The sequence below is a fragment of the Brachycentrus maculatus genome, unplaced genomic scaffold, assembly GCF_059751285.1.
Source record: "Brachycentrus maculatus isolate JH-2025_06_01 unplaced genomic scaffold, ASM5975128v1 h1tg001425l, whole genome shotgun sequence".
Taxonomy (NCBI): domain Eukaryota; kingdom Metazoa; phylum Arthropoda; class Insecta; order Trichoptera; family Brachycentridae; genus Brachycentrus; species Brachycentrus maculatus.
In genome coordinates, this window is record NW_028282071.1 from 3,979 (window position 1) to 25,920 (window position 21,942).

The 21,942-nt window shown below is 30.9% G+C and overlaps 1 protein-coding gene across 1 annotated transcript; it reads right to left on the reverse strand.

Moving 5' to 3' along the window:
• Nucleotides 1–2,163: 2,163 nt before the first annotated feature.
• Nucleotides 2,164–3,016, reverse strand: LOC148299013 (uncharacterized; the record flags this gene model as incomplete). Its single annotated transcript, XM_088276453.1, has 1 exon — nucleotides 2,164–3,016. A coding segment is annotated over exon 1 (853 nt), but the record flags the coding sequence as incomplete, so codon positions are not given.
• Nucleotides 3,017–21,942: the final 18,926 nt, after the last annotated feature.

Below are 21,942 nucleotides of genomic sequence, written 5' to 3' on the forward strand. Positions count from 1 at the left end.
CAGGATTATCGATCATACCGTGCAACAGTCGAAAAAATGCGTAATCAAATACACATTCCTTCTAGTCTCTAAACTATTGCAGCCAAGCATACCCTGACATATCGCTCACTCCTGTCAAGAACGTCATAAATCAAAAATCGTCAATTTTCAATTGCGCATGTTTTCAGAATACCCAGAAAATGTACTATATCCCAGCAAAACCGGCATATTTTTAACTTAATATTTACCTGCTACAGGGCAGAAAGTGTTGTTTTTGCATTTTCAAGAAAATGCATTGTTTCATTTTTTATTTACATAAACTAAATGTTTTTCAAATGGAGAAATAACCTTCAGGTTTTACTTAAAAAGATCAGATACAAAGTAAAAAGTTTAAAAAGTGGCTTGATATTTATTTTTAATACATTGTATTATATTTTTCAACTTTAAAAACGTTCTCCTGAAAATTCAAGTTTTTTGATTTATGACGTTCTTGAAAGGAGTGAGCGATATATGACAATGGCGATATGACATCTCGAACATGTCAAAAAAGTAAAGAACTGAATATATAAGTAATCCATGTCATCACACAAATAAAACGTCCCAATTTGGTCGTCGACGCGGATGTAGTGTGTAAATCAAAACAATGAACAAATAAATATTTATTTGTTTGCTCGTCCTCACCAATGCGATGTTTTAATTCTGATGGAATGAAACGAAATTATGAAAGCTGTGTGTTCAGGGTGAAATCACGTCTGTAATCCGTTTGAAAATAAACACCCATTTCGGAAGCTGGAATAATAACGGCATTAGTGTAGGGATGTTAACCCCTTATTTGCCAACGTAACGGTAGGAGGAAAGTACACATAATTCCAATTATAATTTTTTTAAAGAGACTACTTTAATATCTCAGCTCGCTTGATTGCACAGAAAACCAAATCTTTTTATTATTCCAAAAAGTACTTTGAATAATAAATAAATTTTGAATTACTTAGTAAATACCACTATTTTCCATTCCGCATTCCGCATCATTTTCAAACACCGTATGATTACGGTGTTTGAAAATGATGCGGAATGCATCGAAACACGTATCACAGTAGATTTTAAGAAAAAGTGGTATTTACTTTGTAAAACTTTAACTAAAAATGTATAAGTTTTACCACAAAGTGACTGCCGAATCAATTAATGAAATTTTAAAAAAATAATGTCCAAACCAACTGACTCAATAACACTCACGCAGGATTACCATAGGAGTAGGCAGAGAGAATAGGATGCAATAGTCTTAGATCCTTCGGCATACTGGTAAAAAAATTAATACATTTGTAAAATATGGCCGATTGTAACGCCGATTGTAATCAGTTGAGAAATTGGTATTTGAATTATTAATTAGGTTTTTTTCCCCAGTATTGTAGCTAAATGTGCTAAACACTACACTACGGAGGCGGACAGAAAAAAATACTGATTTTCAAATAAATTATTTATTAATAAATTTTACATAAAATTCATTTACAAAATTATGAGTGTGTCAACTTGTTAACAAGTCTATATTGTCTCCAATTAGGAGTTATTTTTAAAATTATTTTTGACATCTCAAAAAAGATGAAGAAGAAAATAGAAGTATGGGCATTCGCAGGGCTTACGATAGTCAAAGACCAGCCTATGACGGTCGTAACCCCTACAAATTTTTTTTTTTTTAGATGGGAATTGCATTTATTATTTACCTTGCTTATTATGTACAAGGTTTATAGATCATTTAGTGGATTTTTGTTTCTTCTAGCTAATTAAATATGTTTTTATTTGAATCTGTGTTGGGAACAGGAGGGATCATCTAGTGTGGGTCAAATAGGAACTTCTCTGCATTTGCTCATTGCTGGGAGGAAACCACGTAAAACTCCTCAGGAGAAGGCGGACTGTTGACTGTCATCAGCAGACCTTCCGTTCCACTAGAAGAGGGTTCGGCATTTTGTGTCCTACTTTGGTTTATGTTACCAATGTCCTTCACTATTTTTATCATGTATGATACTACCTCTCGTGACAATTCCTTATGAACTATCACGGATTCGATGTTGGATAGATCCTCACCCAGGCTCCTGCAACGCGCCTCCAGCTGTTGTCTTTCAAAGCTGAAAAGGGGGCAAAGCATCAACAGGTGAGGGACATCTTGAGATGTCTCATCATCACACGTACAGCTGTCGATCTCGGAGATCTTGAAACGATGTAGGTAGCTCATGAACCCACCGTGACCCGTAAGGATTTGAGTGAGCTCAAAGCCAGGTTTCTGCAGTCTCTTGAAATCAAAGGCATGGAAAATGGTTGGTAAGAACATTTTGGTTACCTTTCCGGTGGTTTCGTTCAAATAACGATCGTTCCAGAGTTGGAGGGTCCTGCTTCTAATTTTCCTTTTGGCAAAACTTAGCGGGAAGTTGGCATAGTCAGGGGCAGTCTTCTTGAGTGTTGCCTCCCGGGCCTTTTCATCCGCCTTTTCGTTCCCTAGGATACCGCAGTGACCCCTTATCCAGCCGATATACACATTCTGGTGTCTGCATCTTAACTTTTGAATATCTGTTCTGATGTCCATGACAATAGGGTTGATCGAATTTCGGTCCGCTATTGCGTGGACGCCAGATTTACAGTCTGTCAGGATCGTTATCTGCTTCCATCTGTTGGGGGGTTTTTTCAAAACATAAAACAAGGCTTCTTTGATCGCATAAAGTTCCGCCTGGAACACAGAACAGAAGTCGTCGAGTTTCAACTTCCTCGAAGGCAGCTCTCTCACGCCATCGAAGGGTACAAAAGCTGCACCTACTTTGCCGTTCAAGAGACTACCATCGGTGAAGATCCTCAACTCTTCCTGCAATGTCCCAGGTAGAGTCTGGTCATCGTAGCCGTGATCTATGGAAAGTCGTTCAGCTGGATGAGGGAGGGAGAAGTAGTCTCCAACTCCCTGGTAGAATCTGTCTTCCGGCAGGTCCTGCAAGATAAGGCTTTTCTTGACTGCGTATGCCTCAGCAAGCTCTCTAATCCTCAGATCGAGTGGCATAAATCCACTTAAAACCTGAAAAACCCCTACAAATTCTTTCTAACCCCTACAAATGCCCATACTTCCACATCTTCTTCATCTATGTTGAGATATAAAAAAAAAGTTAAATTCATTAATTAATCATGCTTTAAAGGGTTAACACGTCAAACTTTCTTAAGGAAACTTTATTTGAAAGTTTATAAACAACTTCTGATTATTACAGCATAAGTTGACCAAATTTAAAGCTAATGAAAATGTCAAAATTGTTTACGTCGCGTTTATCTAAATGGCTTATATTTGTGTATCGTGTGGGTGTATATTATCGACAGAAAGGTCGCTGTGATATGTAGTTAACTCGTATATTTATGACTATTGATTAAACGCAATCATTTAAAGGGTCAATTAACTACTATAATATTTATACTCATTCTTTATCTTACAAACCAATATGGCGATGTCACGAATGGGGCAAAACCGATAATTAGAGAATATTTGACAATTTAAGCTCAATTTTACTTTCTAAAATACCATTATTTCTTACAATATATTGTGACTATAAAAAAGACTGATAATGATGCTGAAACTATCTAAAAATATTGCTCACTCCTTTCAAGAACGTCATAAATCAAAAATCGTCGATTTTCAGTTGTATATGTTTTGGGGATGCCCAGAAAATGTACTTTATTCCAGCGAAAGCGGCATATTTTTAACATAATATTTACCCGCCACAGGGCAGAAAGTTTTGTTTTTGCATTTCGAAGAAAAGGTATTATTTTTAATTATTTTTTAAAAATATATTAATTATTTTCCAAATGGAGAAAAAATATTCAGGTTTTACCTAAGAAGATCTGTTGCACAGTAAAAAGATCAATAAGTGGATTAATATTTTATGTGAAAGTTGTGGTTTTTTTTGCTCTTTTTTCCTACTTAATTCGCGTCAAAAATATGTCTTATTGTTCTTTCTTCGCCCATTTGAATCAAATGCTCAAACCATCTCAACACATTCTTTAATTTTCATATTATTTTTGACATCTTTTCAAAAATTATTCAGTATTTAAAAAAAAAACACGAGACACAAATCGATAATGACGTCATCTTAATTTTTGACCTATCCTCGCTCTCTGATTGGCCGATACGCCGATACGCCGATAATATAGCCGAATTTGAAATACTTCGCTGTTTTTAAGTATTTTTTAGCAGGGTTTTCTAGTATAAAAACATTTTAAACAATAAAACCCACATTTGGCATTCCGATAGAGTATATATTTTAAAATCTAATACAATTGGATCTGGCGGATTTTGAAAGTAGGCGACACATTTGAGAGATCATATTTCGACTGCATTCAGTCTACTCCTTCTTTTGCCATCTCCGTGCTTTACTTCTATACATCGGTATTGTTTATATATCAAAACTAGAGCAGGTAACATAAACAATTGACGTCGTGATTATCAAATTGATCAATTTATTTTTATTGCGTTCTTTTTTCAGTAATATACGTCTAAAAACTTTGTGTCTACAGATTACCGAATTTTGTCGATACTGTTTTTGACAGCAAAATGATACCTCTCAATTTGCCCCGCGTTTGCCTGTGATAGATGGCTGTAGATTCCAGCTTTTTCAGCGTTAAATCTATATTTAATTTGAACAAATTACAGTGATTTCGTGAAGGCACCGCGGTGTTTCGGCTTTTTGTTGTATACAGATGGCAGTGAATTATCATCCGTATCAACAATACATCACTTAAGGCTAAGTGAGACAAAGGAATCTAGCGGTTATGTGTGCAGTACTCGGTCAAATTATTATGTTGTCTCGTAAGCAAAGTGTTTATGCCTAAGGAGGGTGATGCAAGCGAATTCGATGCCATATAAATCACGGCCGGTTTCACAAAATACTACTTTTATTGATAGGAACCAGTGGTTTATATTAAATGAAGACATAATACCTACATAATCATTTTGGCAACGTGTATCATTATATTTGATCTGAATATGATTTTACAAAAGAGAAAATTAATCGTACGGTACATAATCATACATATATTCACAGAGGCAATATTTCCTACAACTCTTTTACACATAAATTTATCATTAATTTTACATTTAAATTTAATAAATTTACATAAATGACGGTCTGTGGTTCCTACCCTAATGTATGGAAGTGAAGAATGGAGTTCAAAAATAAGCATGAAAGTATTCTTCCTCATTTATCCTCTAAGACAAATTTGGGGCAAACGATATATGATGGATGCTCAAAGGTGAAAAAAAATGCAAGGCTGAGATCCTAAATAATCGTCTCTGAATCATCTCCTTTAGTACACAACCATGATACACGATTTACACACAACGAAGGTTTGATAGTCCCAAGAATTAACAATAAATATGGGAGTCGAACTCTGCAATATATCGTTCCGAACATTTTTATTTTTTTGTTTTTGCCGACGGATATTAGAAGTCAAAATAAAATATGGAACAAAGGCAAAATAAAGGAATGGGTAAATGATCAAGAGTTAATTTTATGAAAAATGTAAAATATTTATATTCTTAATTTTTTTCTATTTTGTGTGTTGTATTTTCTATTAGGTTAAAATCGTTAAAAACAATAAAAAATGTATTGAAAAAGAACTTCACCGACAAGACACACAAGGTGGCTTGGCTTTAAATAAATGTATACAAATATATAAAAAAGAATCTCTTCGTCCTCAGACTATGCATTATTTTATCTTGGGAAACGTCAACTAGGCCATGTCTTCACAACATGATCAGGTTCTCTGCATCCTATTTGCCCATACCATCTCAATTGCCTTTGCTCTACCTTACTATTGATGTCAGTTACATCCAAGCTTCCACGAATACGTGAACTCTTTTTAATCAGGTTAGGCAGTAGGGTTGGGCAAGGATAAGGCATAGTAGGCACTGGTTGTGTTTCTATATGGAACGCGAGTAATCCAGGATAGGCACTGCTTTCCTGCCTATATATAATGCACGCCTCTGCCTACGTATCTACATGCAAACAATCTTCACCTCTTCAACATTGCATTCAAATAAAACCATATCCGCTCCCTAGGTGGAGCATATGGAGTCCACAAACTGTCTCCAGGCTTTTCTGTCGGCTGCCAGCTCCCTTGCATCCTCCCAAGTCAGATCCGCGTCTCGAAGCTCTGACGAGAACTGCCGACGAATTGTCAGCAGTGGTCGTCCTGGGCGGCGCGAACCTGACGCCTTTTATTTAACCATTTAAATAAAAATATAAATGTTCCTATGTTCGAAATCTGAAAACTCGTCAAGCTATTGCTTTCAAATTTCTAAAACGTTGCATTCTTGTTTTTGTTTAAATATACCTGTTGCACGTGTATTTGCCTGGCACAGATAAAATAAATATTTTTTTTATAGCTTATTTTTTTTACTGCAATGGCAGCGCCATCTGTTAAACGTAGCAATACAACGTATTTCTTGATATGAGGTTAATTTAGGCACTGATTTTCTGCCCATATAGATTGCATTTATATGCGAGTATATTCTACACTTCAGTACAAAAGGTGCCATTAGGTCTTCATCGCTAACCGGAATTCTTTATAGTTCTTAGTAATTTCCGAACGCACGCACCCAGGATTCATGCATCACGTATCTCTAAACCGAACGATACATAATTGTTTCAGTTACTCTTTCCCTACATCTCATATGAGAGCTTTACCCAAGCTTTTTGACCCCACTTGAACCGCGTCAGATACCCTTTTTGACATTTCATCACGATATGATAACAAGGTAAGTGAACCAACCAAAAAACCGTGAAAACCGCTTAAAATTTAAGTGTATTTTAAGACGAATAACACTAAAATATTCTTTACACTTACAATTTCAAAAAATAAACGTATGTGCAATTTTGTAATTATTCTACATGGAATTAAATTCAAAATATGCAGAAAAAATACAATCGGTACAGATAAAATATAATTATTTTTTATTTAATTTATATTTGTAGCACTAACTTTGTGATTCTCCATTTTATACTTAAAATATAACTTTGTTTTAAAATCACTATATATATTTTATTATAACTTATACAATGTCTACCGGTAGTATCGAAACCAGAAGACATTATAATTATGTAATAATAAAATATTTATAATGATTTTTAAACAAAGTTAAATTATACGTATAAGATAAAATACTGTTTTCATAACCGCTTTATTTTTGGTTCTTTTCTTCAACTAAAATTTCACATTTATTTTATGAAATGTGCCACAAAGTATCTGCAAAAAACATTCAAGAAATAGCAAAATAATCACATTGTCGTCATGTATGTAAGTAGCCGTCAAAGGATATATACGTAAATACGATGTTGTCCCTTTGTATCATTTGGAGCAGAAATGGTTTAGAATACGACTATTTGCTAAATAATTTAAAAACTTGAATATTTAATTTTTTAAGTGATCATTTTTTTCTAGAATTCCTTGTGCATCATTTATTATTTCTTTTAACCGTTATATAGCTGAAAATCTATATATCGACTCTGGTATGCTTTGCAAAAAACACATCCATCGATATATAGACGTGTGATTTGACAGTCAAGCTGGAAGGTCATATTGCAGTCTGCATTTATTATTTTATTTATTGTTTCGGCATTAACTTTGTGGTAAGACATGTTACAATGATTAAAGAAAACACTTGATTTTTACCACTTGAGTTTTATTATAGACTACATGTTTCAGAAGTTAAACTTCCATCATTCAGGTTATTATACAAACCTGAATGATGGAAGTTTAACTTCTGAAACATGTAGTCTATGATAAAACTCAAGTGGTAAAAAACAAGTGTTTTCTTTAATCATTGCATTTATTATGTTTTGTTAAGTTAATTATTGACAAATTATCTAATTCAACTAATTTTTGTAAAAAATCGAATAACGTTTTTTTTAAAAACTTATTAATTTTGCACTTAAAATGTCCATTAAACCTTGATATACCATTTTTTTTTTTTTAAATCTTCTGTAACAAATATTTATCATACTTACATGTGAAAAAAACTTCAACGCTAAAACGGTTAAATATTTGGAAAATGGACGCTGTTACATAAATTGCTTCAACAGCGGATACTCACTGTAATATCATTGTTTAAAATCCTGAAAAATTAACCGAATAATCATTGTTTTAATACATATTTTCATTACTTTTCAATTCAAACTCTCTTAAAAATTTTATGTACCCATTTAAATAATATTTTCATATGGTGGAAAACAAATTTTTGTTTCAATAATTATACAATTTTCCTACCACCTGTGCAAAGTCCCATAAATCAGAAAACATCAGAAATTTATAGAATAATAGAATAGTTAGTGCTAGACTCATACCAAAATTACATCGCGTAACATAATTGCTCCTTCTATACCTCAACAAAAAGTGTATAATTATCCACCTCTATAATTTAGAAACACAAAATGTCTATGATAGAAAATTTTAGTAGAATCCATTTTATGAAAGTAGAAAAATCGTAGGGATATATCGCTCGATTTCAAAGTTTTAAAAAAATATATTAAAACGTATTCAAAATAAATATCAAACCACTAATTGAACTTTTGACTGTGCAACAGAGCTTTTTTTAGGTAAAACCTGAATGTTTTATTTCCATTTAAAAAATATTTAATGTATTTAAAAAAATTATTAAACAAAACCATTTCTTCAAAATTCAAAAAGAACACTTTCTGTCCTGTAGCGGGTAAATATTAAGTTAAAAATATGCCGATTTTGCAGGGATATAGTATAATTTTCTGGGCATTCCGAAAACATGCACAACTGAAAATTGGCGATTTTTGATATGTGAAGTTATTAAAAGGAGTGAGCGATATTACTTTTGTGTATGATAATAGTACTTTTAAATTGTTTCCTTATCATTTTTTAAAAATCAAAATTATTTTTCTGACTTAACACAGAAAAAAATAGTGGCATTTGAAGTCAATTTTCATATTCCGTATAAAGTGTGATAAAATATGTACAGTGGTTGGCAAACTCATGAGTCTACAGAACAAAATATCCACAATTCATCGATAAGGGTTTGATTGAGAGATAAAATACTTACACTTATTCACAAGTATGTATGTAGGTATAATGCTTATTAATTGATACATAGTCGAATTAACAAAACTACTTGTGTTCAAAGGATATGCTCCCGTTAACTACGAAAGTCTTTGAAGGATGACTTCAAGATGAATCTAGTAAATGGGAGCAGAGGAAGACCGATAAAAACTTAAGACGATCAGGTATGCCAAAAACTTGAAAGCGGTCAGAGTAGGAATCGAAATAATCATCGGGTGGAGATGCATGAACGTGGAAGAGGTGAATAATGTTTGCAAAGACAGAATAGTGTGGCGTTATATTCTCTCTGGCTACCCCTACGGGGAAGCGGCGTGATAGTAAGATAGTTAGTTAAAATTGAAATATAGGATAAGTTTGAGAAATCCAGAATTATAAACAAGGATTTTGATTAAACCATAAATGTATATGGTATAGTTAAAAAAATTATATTAATTTCAAGGAAATTCAACTCTGCATTACACTCGCCTATTCTTATTGGCGTCTAGTCTTATTGGCGCTTGAATAAATTTACAAGAAATATTTCGCAATATGTTTTACTATTCATATATATTTATTAATAATAAATAATGAGAAAAAAAAACTTGAAAATACTAGCAGCACATTGTTGACGAATTGTGAGTGTAAATTGACAGCGTTTACAAATTACATAATGTATTCAACAGCACATGAAACATAAAACACGCCATAAATTATCCAAAAGTGGTCAGGCATATGTGTAATTATTACCAGCCAACCTATTGAGGCTGGAAAAAAACACTTCGCTAATTTTTAAAGAGACGTACAATATATTTTGTATATTAAAAGCATTGTTAACTTTATGATTCGGTAAAATAACACACTCCTTATCATTCATCATTCACTTTTTTTAATACCACTTTAAAATACAACTTCATGACTATCTGTTTTGGAATTAACATTCCATTATCATTTCTTGAATGTTTTTCGCAGATACTTTGTGGTACATTTTATAAACTTTATAAAATAAAACAACATTGTTTAACCACTTTTAATTGGTACACTTTAGCTCACAAGTTGTCATTCGGAATTGAAGTATTCGCTACGCAATGCACAATAAAAACAACATTTAGGAGTTTTTAGTTTAGGATCTAGGTGTAAAATATAATAATTCTAGAATGTGAAATTTTGGAATAGGTAGATGATTTCATATATTTAGCAAGTATGTTTTCTAAGGATGGAAAAATTTATAAAGATAAAGAGATTTGTCCTGATGAATGGAGTCCTGATTTCCACCCTAACGTATGAAAAAGAAGCATGCAGTTGGCGAAAAAGGACCAAAATAAACATAATGCAGCCGAAATGCAATTTCTCAGACGAATGTGCGGCAAAACGACGCACGATAGATGTTCAAATGGTGATAAGCATGCAAGGGGAAACTCTCGTGGATAAATCCAATATTTGTGTAATAATATTTTTGTTTTTGAATCCAATATTTGTTTAATAATAGACAATAATGGATGGTTGGGACTTAAGATGTTAAGTCGAGTAGCCAGAGGTCTTAAGTGTTGCTTATCCGACGATAAGACAACATACCAGGTACATTAATGATCAACACTTATAATTTAAGTGATCTTAACAAAAGAACATAAATTTTATTTTTTGTACCGAGTTGAAAATGCCATAAACTTCAAAATCCGTATGCATTATCTGTCAAACTTCTTTGTGGTTTTTAGATACAAAAAAAAACCTATCATGTTTAATGATTATAGCTTGAGCATAAATCTTAAAACGAGAAATATGTATGTATATATGTATATATATATATATATATATATATATATATATATATATATATATATATATATATATATATATATATATATATATATATATATATATATATATATATATATATATATATATATATATATATATATATATATATATATATATATATATATATATATATATATATATATATATATATATATATATATATATATATATATATATATATATATATATATTTTTATATATATATTTTTATATATATATATATATATATATATATATATATATATATATATATATATATATATATATATATATATATATATATATATATATATATATATATATATATATATATATATATATATATATACATGAACAATGTGTTGGCAATATTTAATAAAATAAATTCTGCCCATGCCAAAAATACAATTTCACGTTTGTAACGTGTATTCTCATATGAATGTTTATGCTATGACATTCTTTGCATTGTAAAAATAACCAAAGGACATTTAATGATTTACAAGATCTTCAACAAATTTACTGCTTGTATCAATAAAGTAAAAATTTTACATTTAAAAAACTTTTCATCGTGAACTTTCACAAAAATTATATAACCTAAATATATACAGCATTTTTACACACACTGAAGATTTTACCAAAATTTGCCTTAAAAAATCTGGCCAAAAATATCAAGTAAAGTATAGTCAATAATCAACCACTTTTTATTATTTAAAACCAGGATTTAACCTCATTTTTAGGTACCTTTATTGAGCACAACCGCAAAACAATGGTAAAATCATAATCCAAAAAACCACCCGACAAAGTGACCTAAACAGATTACAATGAAAAAATCCTTGTATTGTATTTTCCTTGTTTATCCTAAGTATGTGATAATGCCAACCCTAATTATAATTATTTAACAAATGTTTCCATCCCTTGATTCGAAATATGTTTATCCCAAACAAAAACAAATGTTGTTTAATTTATAACTTTGTTTCTACACTGTTTGCTTAAGTTGTTTTAATGCTTCACTAGATACAGTAGCTTACCATCATAACGGGACCATTATAATTTTTTAAATAAAATATCATTTTCACAGTTTTTAATGAAACAGATCTTACACTTTTTAAAATAAAAGCCTAAAAGCGAAAACTAAACTGGTAGTATACAACGGAGTCGCGGTACTAATTTTATGGTATGGATTTAAAGCATGGACGAAAGCAAACTGAATGTTGTCATATTAAGGTCTCTCAGACGAACGTGCGGCAAAACGAAGATTTCCTGACGGAAAAATAAAATAAACTAACTAACCATCACGATTATCCCAACCTTGCATTTTTTCCTTAAATCACCTTCGAACATCTATCATGCAACGTCTTACCCTACATTCGTCTGAGAGAACGCATTTTGACTCCATTCAGTCCAATTTCTTCCTTATTTTGCTAACTCCATTGTGTATTATAAGATTCTATTCGCTATAACTGAATACAGTGCGCCATTCACTCATTTGTTTTGATTTTTGATGTGTTATTAGAGGAGTTATTTAATTATATTTATTTATGTAACACGTTCTTCGAAACCCTTATCCGCACCCAATGGTGCATAGGGTACTGCATCGTTTAGAAGCAGTGCTATCTTGATCGTTAAATACACAAAGGAAAGGAGATCAGCCAGTCCCGGGTTGATATTAAATAAATTTTAGACTGAAAAATCAGTAAAATTTATTTCGACCCCCTCTCCTGGTAATCGAGTCTGGAACCTTCAGTACGGTAGCCGAGCGTGCTGACCAATACACTACGGAGGTGGATTAATTTTTATTTATTGCATATATTTATTTACGTATGAAATGCTGTAAAAAATCTCATAATTTTTTTATTCATTGTTTCGGCATTTACTTTGTGGTAAGACATGATAAATTATTTTTAAAAAAAACACTTGTTTTAAAAAAAAATCTTAATATATTATATACTATATTGTTTCAAAAATTTTCACCTTTGCTTCCCATTTTTCCTTTATTTTAAAACTCCGCCCCCTTGACTAACCCCCTCCCCCTAACTTACCCCTGTCCTTATTTATAGAACAGTCAATTATTTATTATGTTTTACTTTACATTTAGACCTGAAGATGGAAGCATAGCTTCCGAAACTAGTCGTCATAAAATATACTCAAATGGTAAAAAAAGTATTTTTGTATTATTTTTTGACATCTCATCAAAGATGAAGAAGAATATGGAAGTCTGGGCATTTACGGGGCTTACGACCGTCATAGGCTGGTTTAAGTGATCACTTTACACACGTGTAACATTCACCAATTCTACCCATTATTGACAACCACACTACTCAAATTCTTGGAAGTTCTATATATATGAACCAATTTAGAAACCTTGTTCATGAATCACTAGAACTTCACTAGAGACATCTATTGGTGAGATGTAAAGAAGCTTTTACTAAGCAGAAACTCTTATATTAGTATGTGAGATCCGAATCCTGGATTATAATCACACACATGAGAAACGCCAGAAAATACCATTTTCATTTTTATTATCAAGCTTATAATTTCACCAGATAATTTATTTACAACAAATATGAAAATAACTCCTGTAATTGGAGATAATCCAGATTTTATGAACAAGTATTTGAACACACTCAAAATGTTGTAAAAAAAAAGTATTTTTGTTTTATTATTTCATTTTTGATGTATGCTTCTAATTCAATGTCTGGAAGTGTATCCATCCGTATGTTTTAGCGTGGCATATACCATGTACAGAGAGAGTAGCGTTCATGTTACGTATATGCTTCGAGTTAGTCAATAAATAAACATGCTGGTTAAATTTCGTTACCGTATGTAAGGTACATTTTGTATTCTGTGTACTGTTCAACAACTATCCGTACATACATTTTAACGAAATATTTTAAACTACCCTAAACTGACCTAGGAAAAGGAATCTACTAACAATATTATGCTACCGACTCGAATAAATAAATGCTTACGATATATTTTTACTCAGTTATAAACATTTATTTGATTTATTTGGCGTATTCTTTATAAACGAAATAACTTTTAATCCAGCAATGCGTCTAAGAGCTGTTTCTGACCGTCTAAAATAGAGACACTTTTTGACAAGTCATAGTCAACGTCAGGGGGACCTGACATCACAAGTAAAGAAGAAGAATGTAAGATTTAGAAAATACTGTTTTTATGAATATGTATATATATATATATATATATATATATATATATATATATATATATATATATATATATATATATATATATATATATATATATATATATATATATATTATATATATATATATATATATATAAATATATATATATAAATATATAAATACATTTATATTTATAATCATATATATATATATATATATATATATATATATATATATATATATATATATATATATATATATATATATATATATATATATATTATATATATATATATATATATATATATATATATATATATATATATATATATATATATATTTATTTATATATATATATATATATATATATATATATATATATTATATATATATATATATATATATATATATATATATATATATATATATATATATATATATATATATATATTTATATATATATATATATAAATATATATATATAAATATATAAATACATTTATATTTATGATCATAATATAATAATAATAATAATAATAAAACCCTTACCGCACCCCAATGGTGCATAGGACACTGCTTCATATAAACGCAGTGTTATCTCGATCGATTACACATGAAGGAAAGGTGATCAGCCCTCCACGCCAGGTACCAGTCCAGTGTAATATTGAATAAATATTAGAGTGAAAAAATCACTTTTATTTATTAAACCCCCCTGGGAATCGAACCGGGGACCTCCAGAACGGTAGGCGAGCGTGCTGACCATTACACTACGGAGGCGGACAACATAATATAACATAATAATATAATAATGATAAAATATAATAATACAATAATAATAAAACAATAATAATATAATAATAATAAAATATATGATTAATATATCGCTCACTCTTTTCAACAACGTCATATATCAAAAATCGTCAATTTTCAGTTGTGCATATTTCCGGAATGCCCAGAAAATGTACTATATTCCAACAAAAGCGGCATATTTTTAACTTAATATTTACCCGCTATAGGGCAGAAAGTGTTGTTTTTGCATTTTGAGGAAAAGGTATTGTTTAATTAGTTTTTTAAATGTACTCAACATTTTTCAAATGGAGAAAAAACCTTCATATTTTACCTAAAAAGATCTGTTGCACAGTAAAACGTTCAATAAGTGGGTTGATATTTATTTTTATTACATTTTATTATATTCTTTAACTTTAAAAACGATCTGCTGAAAAATCAAGTTTTTTGATATATGACATTGAAAGGAGTGAGCGATATGTTTAGATATTTATCAAATGCGTGATTATTTTTTTCTAAAGATCACCTAACTCTTACTATTTTCAACTTCTGGTGGAAGAGCATTCCACGCCAACGGTCCCGGTCCAGTAAAGGCATGCTCGCATATATATGTATTTACATTCTAATTTATGTTAGCGAGAAAGTGCGTTAAATTTGGTCATTTTATGTTTGGAACCCTGGTTTATTTATTCTTAATAAAAATATATTAAATTTTTAAATGATTTAAGTTTCGGAAAATGAAAATTTTGGTATTATTCGTTTTATGATGGAATTTTTATGTCATTATTTGAGATATATAGGCCAACTTTAACCATTACCCGCCAAACTTTTTGCACGATTTTGTCTCCTGCTTAAGGGATTGCGGTCACGCATCTTGAGTAATTTTTGACATAGGGTAAATAAGACAGTTATGGGCAGCTGAGACTGAACTAGTTTGTGTCTTTCAGCGGCTTTAAACACATTCATACGATATACTTAGCAATATTGCACAAACAAACTTTTTGCGTAATAAAGTAAGGCAATTTAATTTTATTACAAAAACCGTTTTATTTAAATAAATGGTTGTTTTATTTCAAATAACGTCTCGTTATCATCAATGTAGCACAAAAATAAATTGATAATTTAAGTGACAGGTTATACATCAAATATTTTATAAGGTGTCTTACATTTTGATTAACTTTATTTAACCTTTTTGACACATAAAAACCTGAATAATAAAGAACATTTTTTTATATATACTGCAAAAAAAAAACGTAAAATCACTATCTTTAGCAAACATGTATTAATTATTTGCCAGATATTTTATTAAAGTTTATTTTAAATAATCTAGGGAACTTATTAATTTGTTAAAGGCGCATTCATTTATCTGATAAGTAAAAAAACAAATAATCTATTTTTGGAGTTTTGTAGACATAAACATACTTGTGGTCTTGAAACCGCTGGTTCCCACCCCTGCTTATCTTTAGAAGAAACACTAGTAGTTTTCTTACATTTTGATGCTGAATAAAAATTAAAACGTAATTTCAATTTTAATTGGGCACTTCATCGTGTCAACGTTGTATTATCTTAATCCTTAATAACATTTTACTCATTTATTTATTTTCCCTTTATATACATAACAATTTACATAATTTATTTTATAAAATATATGTATTATAAGTTATTATATACACAGACATACACATACACAACGTGAAGGCAAGGCGTTTATTTAAATACAATTCCGAGTATATTACAGTAAAAAAAAATACTTGTGTATATTTTCACACTTATAGAAATCAAACCCGGGACCTCCAGGGTGGTAGTCAATGTAAAATAGCAGAAAAATGGGATACATAAAATTAAAATTAAATACATGGAAATATTATCAGAAATAAATATCCAAAAATATTTACGACTGAAGTTTGTACTGACAATAACTGGGGGTGCCAGTAACTCCACTGTTTACCCTTTATAGACATTTCTTTTATTTAAGGGTAATCTCGATTAAAAGTTGTACAACTATTTAAAATCGTTCTCACATACGGACCTATTTTCCAAAAAGAAACCAGCTCAAAGTATGCCTCGAGTTTGGAAATAAAGATTTCATAATCATTGGTTTTGCGTGTTTAGCATCTATTCATATTTAAATTTAATTTAAATTTGTGATAATATTTATAAGTTTATATTTACTTGTTTCATTTCACATAAATCAAAGTATTTTTTGACTTGTCGCACTAAAAGTTTGAAAGTTTTATTTTATTTATGTTTTATCGTTACCAACTCGTTGATTCAAATTAAATTTATATGGTCATGCATATGTAATTTTTTTCACCCATTCCTTAGTTTGATGGTACCTATAGTTCAGGTATTTAGGTCTTACTACAGATTAGAACTACAGAGTTACATATATACAGGTTTCAAGAATTAATGCAATATGGATGTTCAATAATGGCAGAACGGTGAACGTTACACAAGTGTATTTAGTGATCGCTTAAACCAGCCAAATGCCAGGTCGTAAGTCCTGGGACGCTTAGATCTCCTTTTGTATGAGAGTAAAGAACGATACATGTTTAACGTCATTGAGATACCTTTAACTTGATATATCATCCTTAGGGTGAATTATCCAGTGTTCAATATAATAAATAATATTAAAACATATTGTTAATTTTTTAATTTTCCGTCCGCCTCCATGGTGTAATGGTCAGCAAGCTCGGCTACCATACTGAAGGTCCCAAGTGATTTTTCATTTATTCAATAGGGTTATTACCCTGGACTGGTGCCTGAAGCGAAGGGTTACTTTTTTTCATGTGTTAACGATCAAGATAATACTGCGTTTATGTGATGCAGTGCCCTATGCACCATCAGATGCGGATAAAGGTTTGAAGAAGAAAAAGAAGAAATTTTAATTGTTAGACAACACTTTTTTTTAATATATTATTACACGAGTTTCAATGCATTCGTCATGATAAGTAAATACGGTGTTTGCGATGCTGAATGCATCGAAAAACAAGTCATTATAGATTTTAATAAATAGTGATATTTACCGAGTAAAAATCGATACCTATCACCAAAATCGACTGTCGAAATTCCGTTATCTTTCATCATTCATCGTATTTAAATTGCCATCGTAAATATCGTATAAAATCACCATATATTTGCGATGAAAATGTCACTGATATTTTATAAATTCTTAGAAAATACGTTAAAATACATCCCGAATAATTTAAATAGTAAATATTAAGCCAATCCCATTTGAATTTAAGCAGAAAAAAAACCATTTAGGAATGAACGAATCGTTTCAATTTTTAAAACGAACGACTAAAGTTTCCACATAAATTACGTACATTAATTTCTTCATCCCTGAAAAACGCTTACCTCTCTCACTTAAGACCGATATAAGCATGACTTTATAGGGGTGGGTGTCTCGTTTTCAAATATTATTATTTCGCATTTCACCCTTATCAATTTCGGAAAAAACAAACAACAATTAATACATACTTCACTTGCAATAAAATATTTTGTTACCATTTATAAACTAACTAACTAACTAACCATCACGCCGCTTCACGGGGTAGGCAGAGAGAATCGAACGCCACACCACTCTGTCTTTGCAAACATTCTTTGCCTCTTCTACATTCATGCATCTCCTCATACATACCCGACGATTATTACGACTCCTGACCCGGCCGCTTTCAAGTATTTGACATACCTGATTGTGCCAAGTTTTCCTCGGTCGTCCTCTGCTTCTTTTTCCAACTACTTTCGCCCCATAAATTTGTTTAACCGTTCTTTCTTCACTCATACGCTCCACATGTCCAAACCATCTCAACACACCTTTCTTAATTTTATCGATAATGCTTATCTCAGCCTTACATTCTTTCCTTATTTCATCATTTGAACATCTATCAAACATCGTTTTGCCACACATTCGTCTGAGGGATCGCATTTCGACTGCATTCAGTCTGCTTTCATCCTTCTTTTACCAACTCCATGCTTCGCTTCCATACATAAGGGTTGGAACCAGAACTCCATTGTGTACTGCCAGTTTAGCTTCCGCTGATAGATTTTTATTTGCTAAAACTGATTTTAGTGCACCATTCACTCTATTCCCAGCATTCACTCTCCTTTCTATGTCTTTATCAATCTTTCCATCCCTAGAAAACATACTACCCAAATATACCATACATTAAACCTGAAAAATTAATATAACACGTTTCTCAACAAATATTCAATCTTTGTTATTGAATACAAACTATTATCATAATAAAAGAGTAAAATATCGAAAATTAAGCACAAATAATTTTTGTCGAGTTTTAATTTAAGTTTTATTTAGTAAATACTACTATCTATAAAAATCTACTATGACACGTGTTTCGATGCATTCCGCATCATTTTCAAACACCGAATGTGAAGGTAATTCTAAATTTTAGAGTTGGGTCCTTGGGACGCTGAAGGTTGAAGAGGGGGTAAGAGCTGTTATTTTTATCAATTAATTTAATTTTAATCATTATTTTTATTATTTTTAATTCCTATCAGTGGGAACATAGACAAAAGAGGGGAGGCTTTAGTCATTGTCAAATTGTTAATTATGGGTTTATTATTGTTTATATTTTATGAAATTCTATTGTTTCAAAATGACTTTTGTGATTTATTATTTTTAGGATTTCTAGGTTATTATTATTTAATTTGTGATCATTATCTATTAAATGGTTAGTGAATTCTCAAATAATTATGATTCTAAGTATTATAAAATCGACATACTCGTAGCATGCAAAATTGAATTGATTCTCAAAATTATATATGCAAATTTTTGCAGGAAGTTTTCAACGAGTCGCAATTCTCTTTTGTGAATTTATTATCGAAGAGGAGATGTCGAAAATATCTGTTTTACCGACGAAATCATGAGGGGTAATTCCACTAAATTCGATACGCGGACAAAGGCGAACTTTCTGAATGCGCTTTCAATTCTCGGAGATCTGGATCAATTCTTTACGTATAAAAGTTTGTCTTTATCCGTGGAATGTTTGCGTTATCCGAGTAAAAATAACCGAAAACAGACGATTAATAATATAGACGGTTATCGTGGATGTTATATGGTAGTACAGGGTGGCACAAAATTAAACATCCTATCAGAATAAATTGTAAAAGAAAAACACTTGTTTTTTACCACTTTCGTTTATAATAAAATAAACTCAAGTGGTAAAAAACAAGTTTTCGTCTTTTACAATTTCATCACGTCTTACCACTAAGTAATGGCGAAACAATAAAAATACTATCAGAAGATGTTATATTTTTTGCATATTGCGTCGTATGTCAATAGTATTTAACATTTGTATACAAGACAGCTGCAGTACACAAATAAATTAAAGGTAACGTAAAATTCATCAAATTTCGTATTTTTAAAAACTTTTTTACTAAATAAAAAAAAATTAGTATCGACTTCATGTAAGTAGCGATCAAGATATCACTGCCTCAATACGATGCAGTGCCCTATGCACCATTGGTCGCGGATAAAGGTTAGAAAAAAAAGAAGAAGAAGAAATTAATGATAGTCAAGAGAAAAATTCAGTCCATTGGGAACAACATTTAGTTCGAGTTAGAAGTAGAAGAAAAAATACAGAGTAGGAAATAGGAAAATTCAGTTTTGCTCGGGAGAGCAATGTCAACTAGTGAAGAAATATAACGATACATTTAGGACAAAATTACGACAGAGAAATGTCCTGTTTTTTAAACACGTAAAATTTGTCACGTTTCCGGGTAATTCGAACTCCAATTGACATTTTTACCTCAATTCCCGCCTAATTCGACTATCGCAAGGTCTGAATTTTAATAAAGCCGTTTCCTCTCCAAATAGTCATACTCTATTAAAACGGCGTCTTCAATCAGCTAAGTACATTCTCCTCCGTGGGTATTTGCAGCTCCAAATTTATAATCATGTACCAAAGTTTATACGGAATATTAGAGAAGGGTTCAGGTTGAAGTTTCCAAACCGCCATTTTAGGGTTGCGTACGTACGAAATGGGTGATCCGCAACAACGGGCACTTTAATTATTGCGACAAACGCACGCATGTATCGGTTATTGAGTATTACAACGTTAATTATCGTGACAAACGCATGTACTAGTTATTGAGAAATACAATACAGTTTGTCGTGACTCGGTTATTCATTATCGTGACAAATTCATGTCTCAGTTATTGAAAATTACAATGTTAACTGTTGTGACAAACTCATGTATCATTTATTGAGAAATACAATATAATTTATCGTGACTCAGTTATTAATTATCGTGACAATTGCATGTCTTAGTTATTGAGAATTACAGTATTTATTGTCGTGACAAACGAACGTATCATTTATTGAGAAATACAATATAGTTTATCGTGACTCAGTTATTAATTATTGTGACAAATGCATGTCTCTGTTATTGAGAATTACAATGTTTATTGTCGTGACAAACGCATGTATCATTTATTGAGAAATACAATATAATGTATCGTGACTCACTTATTTATTATCGTGACAAATGCACGTCTCAGTTATTGAGAATTACAATGTTAATTGTCGTGACAAATGCATGTATCAGTTATTGAGAAATACAATATAATTTATCGTGACTCAGTTATTAATTATCGTGACAAATGCATGTCTCTGTTATTGAGAATTACAATATTAATTGTCGTGACAAACGCATGTATCAGTTATTGAGAAATACAATATAATTCATCGTGACTCAGTTATTAATTATCATGACAAATGCATGTCTCAGTTATTGTGAATCACAATGTTAATTGTCGTGACAAACGCATGTATCATTGATTGAGAAATACAATATATTTATAGTGACTCAGTTATTAATTATTGCGACAAATGCATGTCTCATTTATTGAGAATTACAATGTTAATTGTCGTGACAAACGCATGTATCAGTTACTGAGAAATACAATATAATTTATCGTGACTCAGTTATTAATTACCATGACAAACGTATGTCTCAGTTATCGAATATTATAATATTAATTATCGTGACAAACGAATGCATCAGTTATTAAAAATTACAATATTAATTGTCGTGATAAACGCATGCATCAGTTATTGAGAATAATCCTATATTATCATATCATGTGGACCATTTTTTAATAAATATAGTTAAGAAGAAATACTAAACTA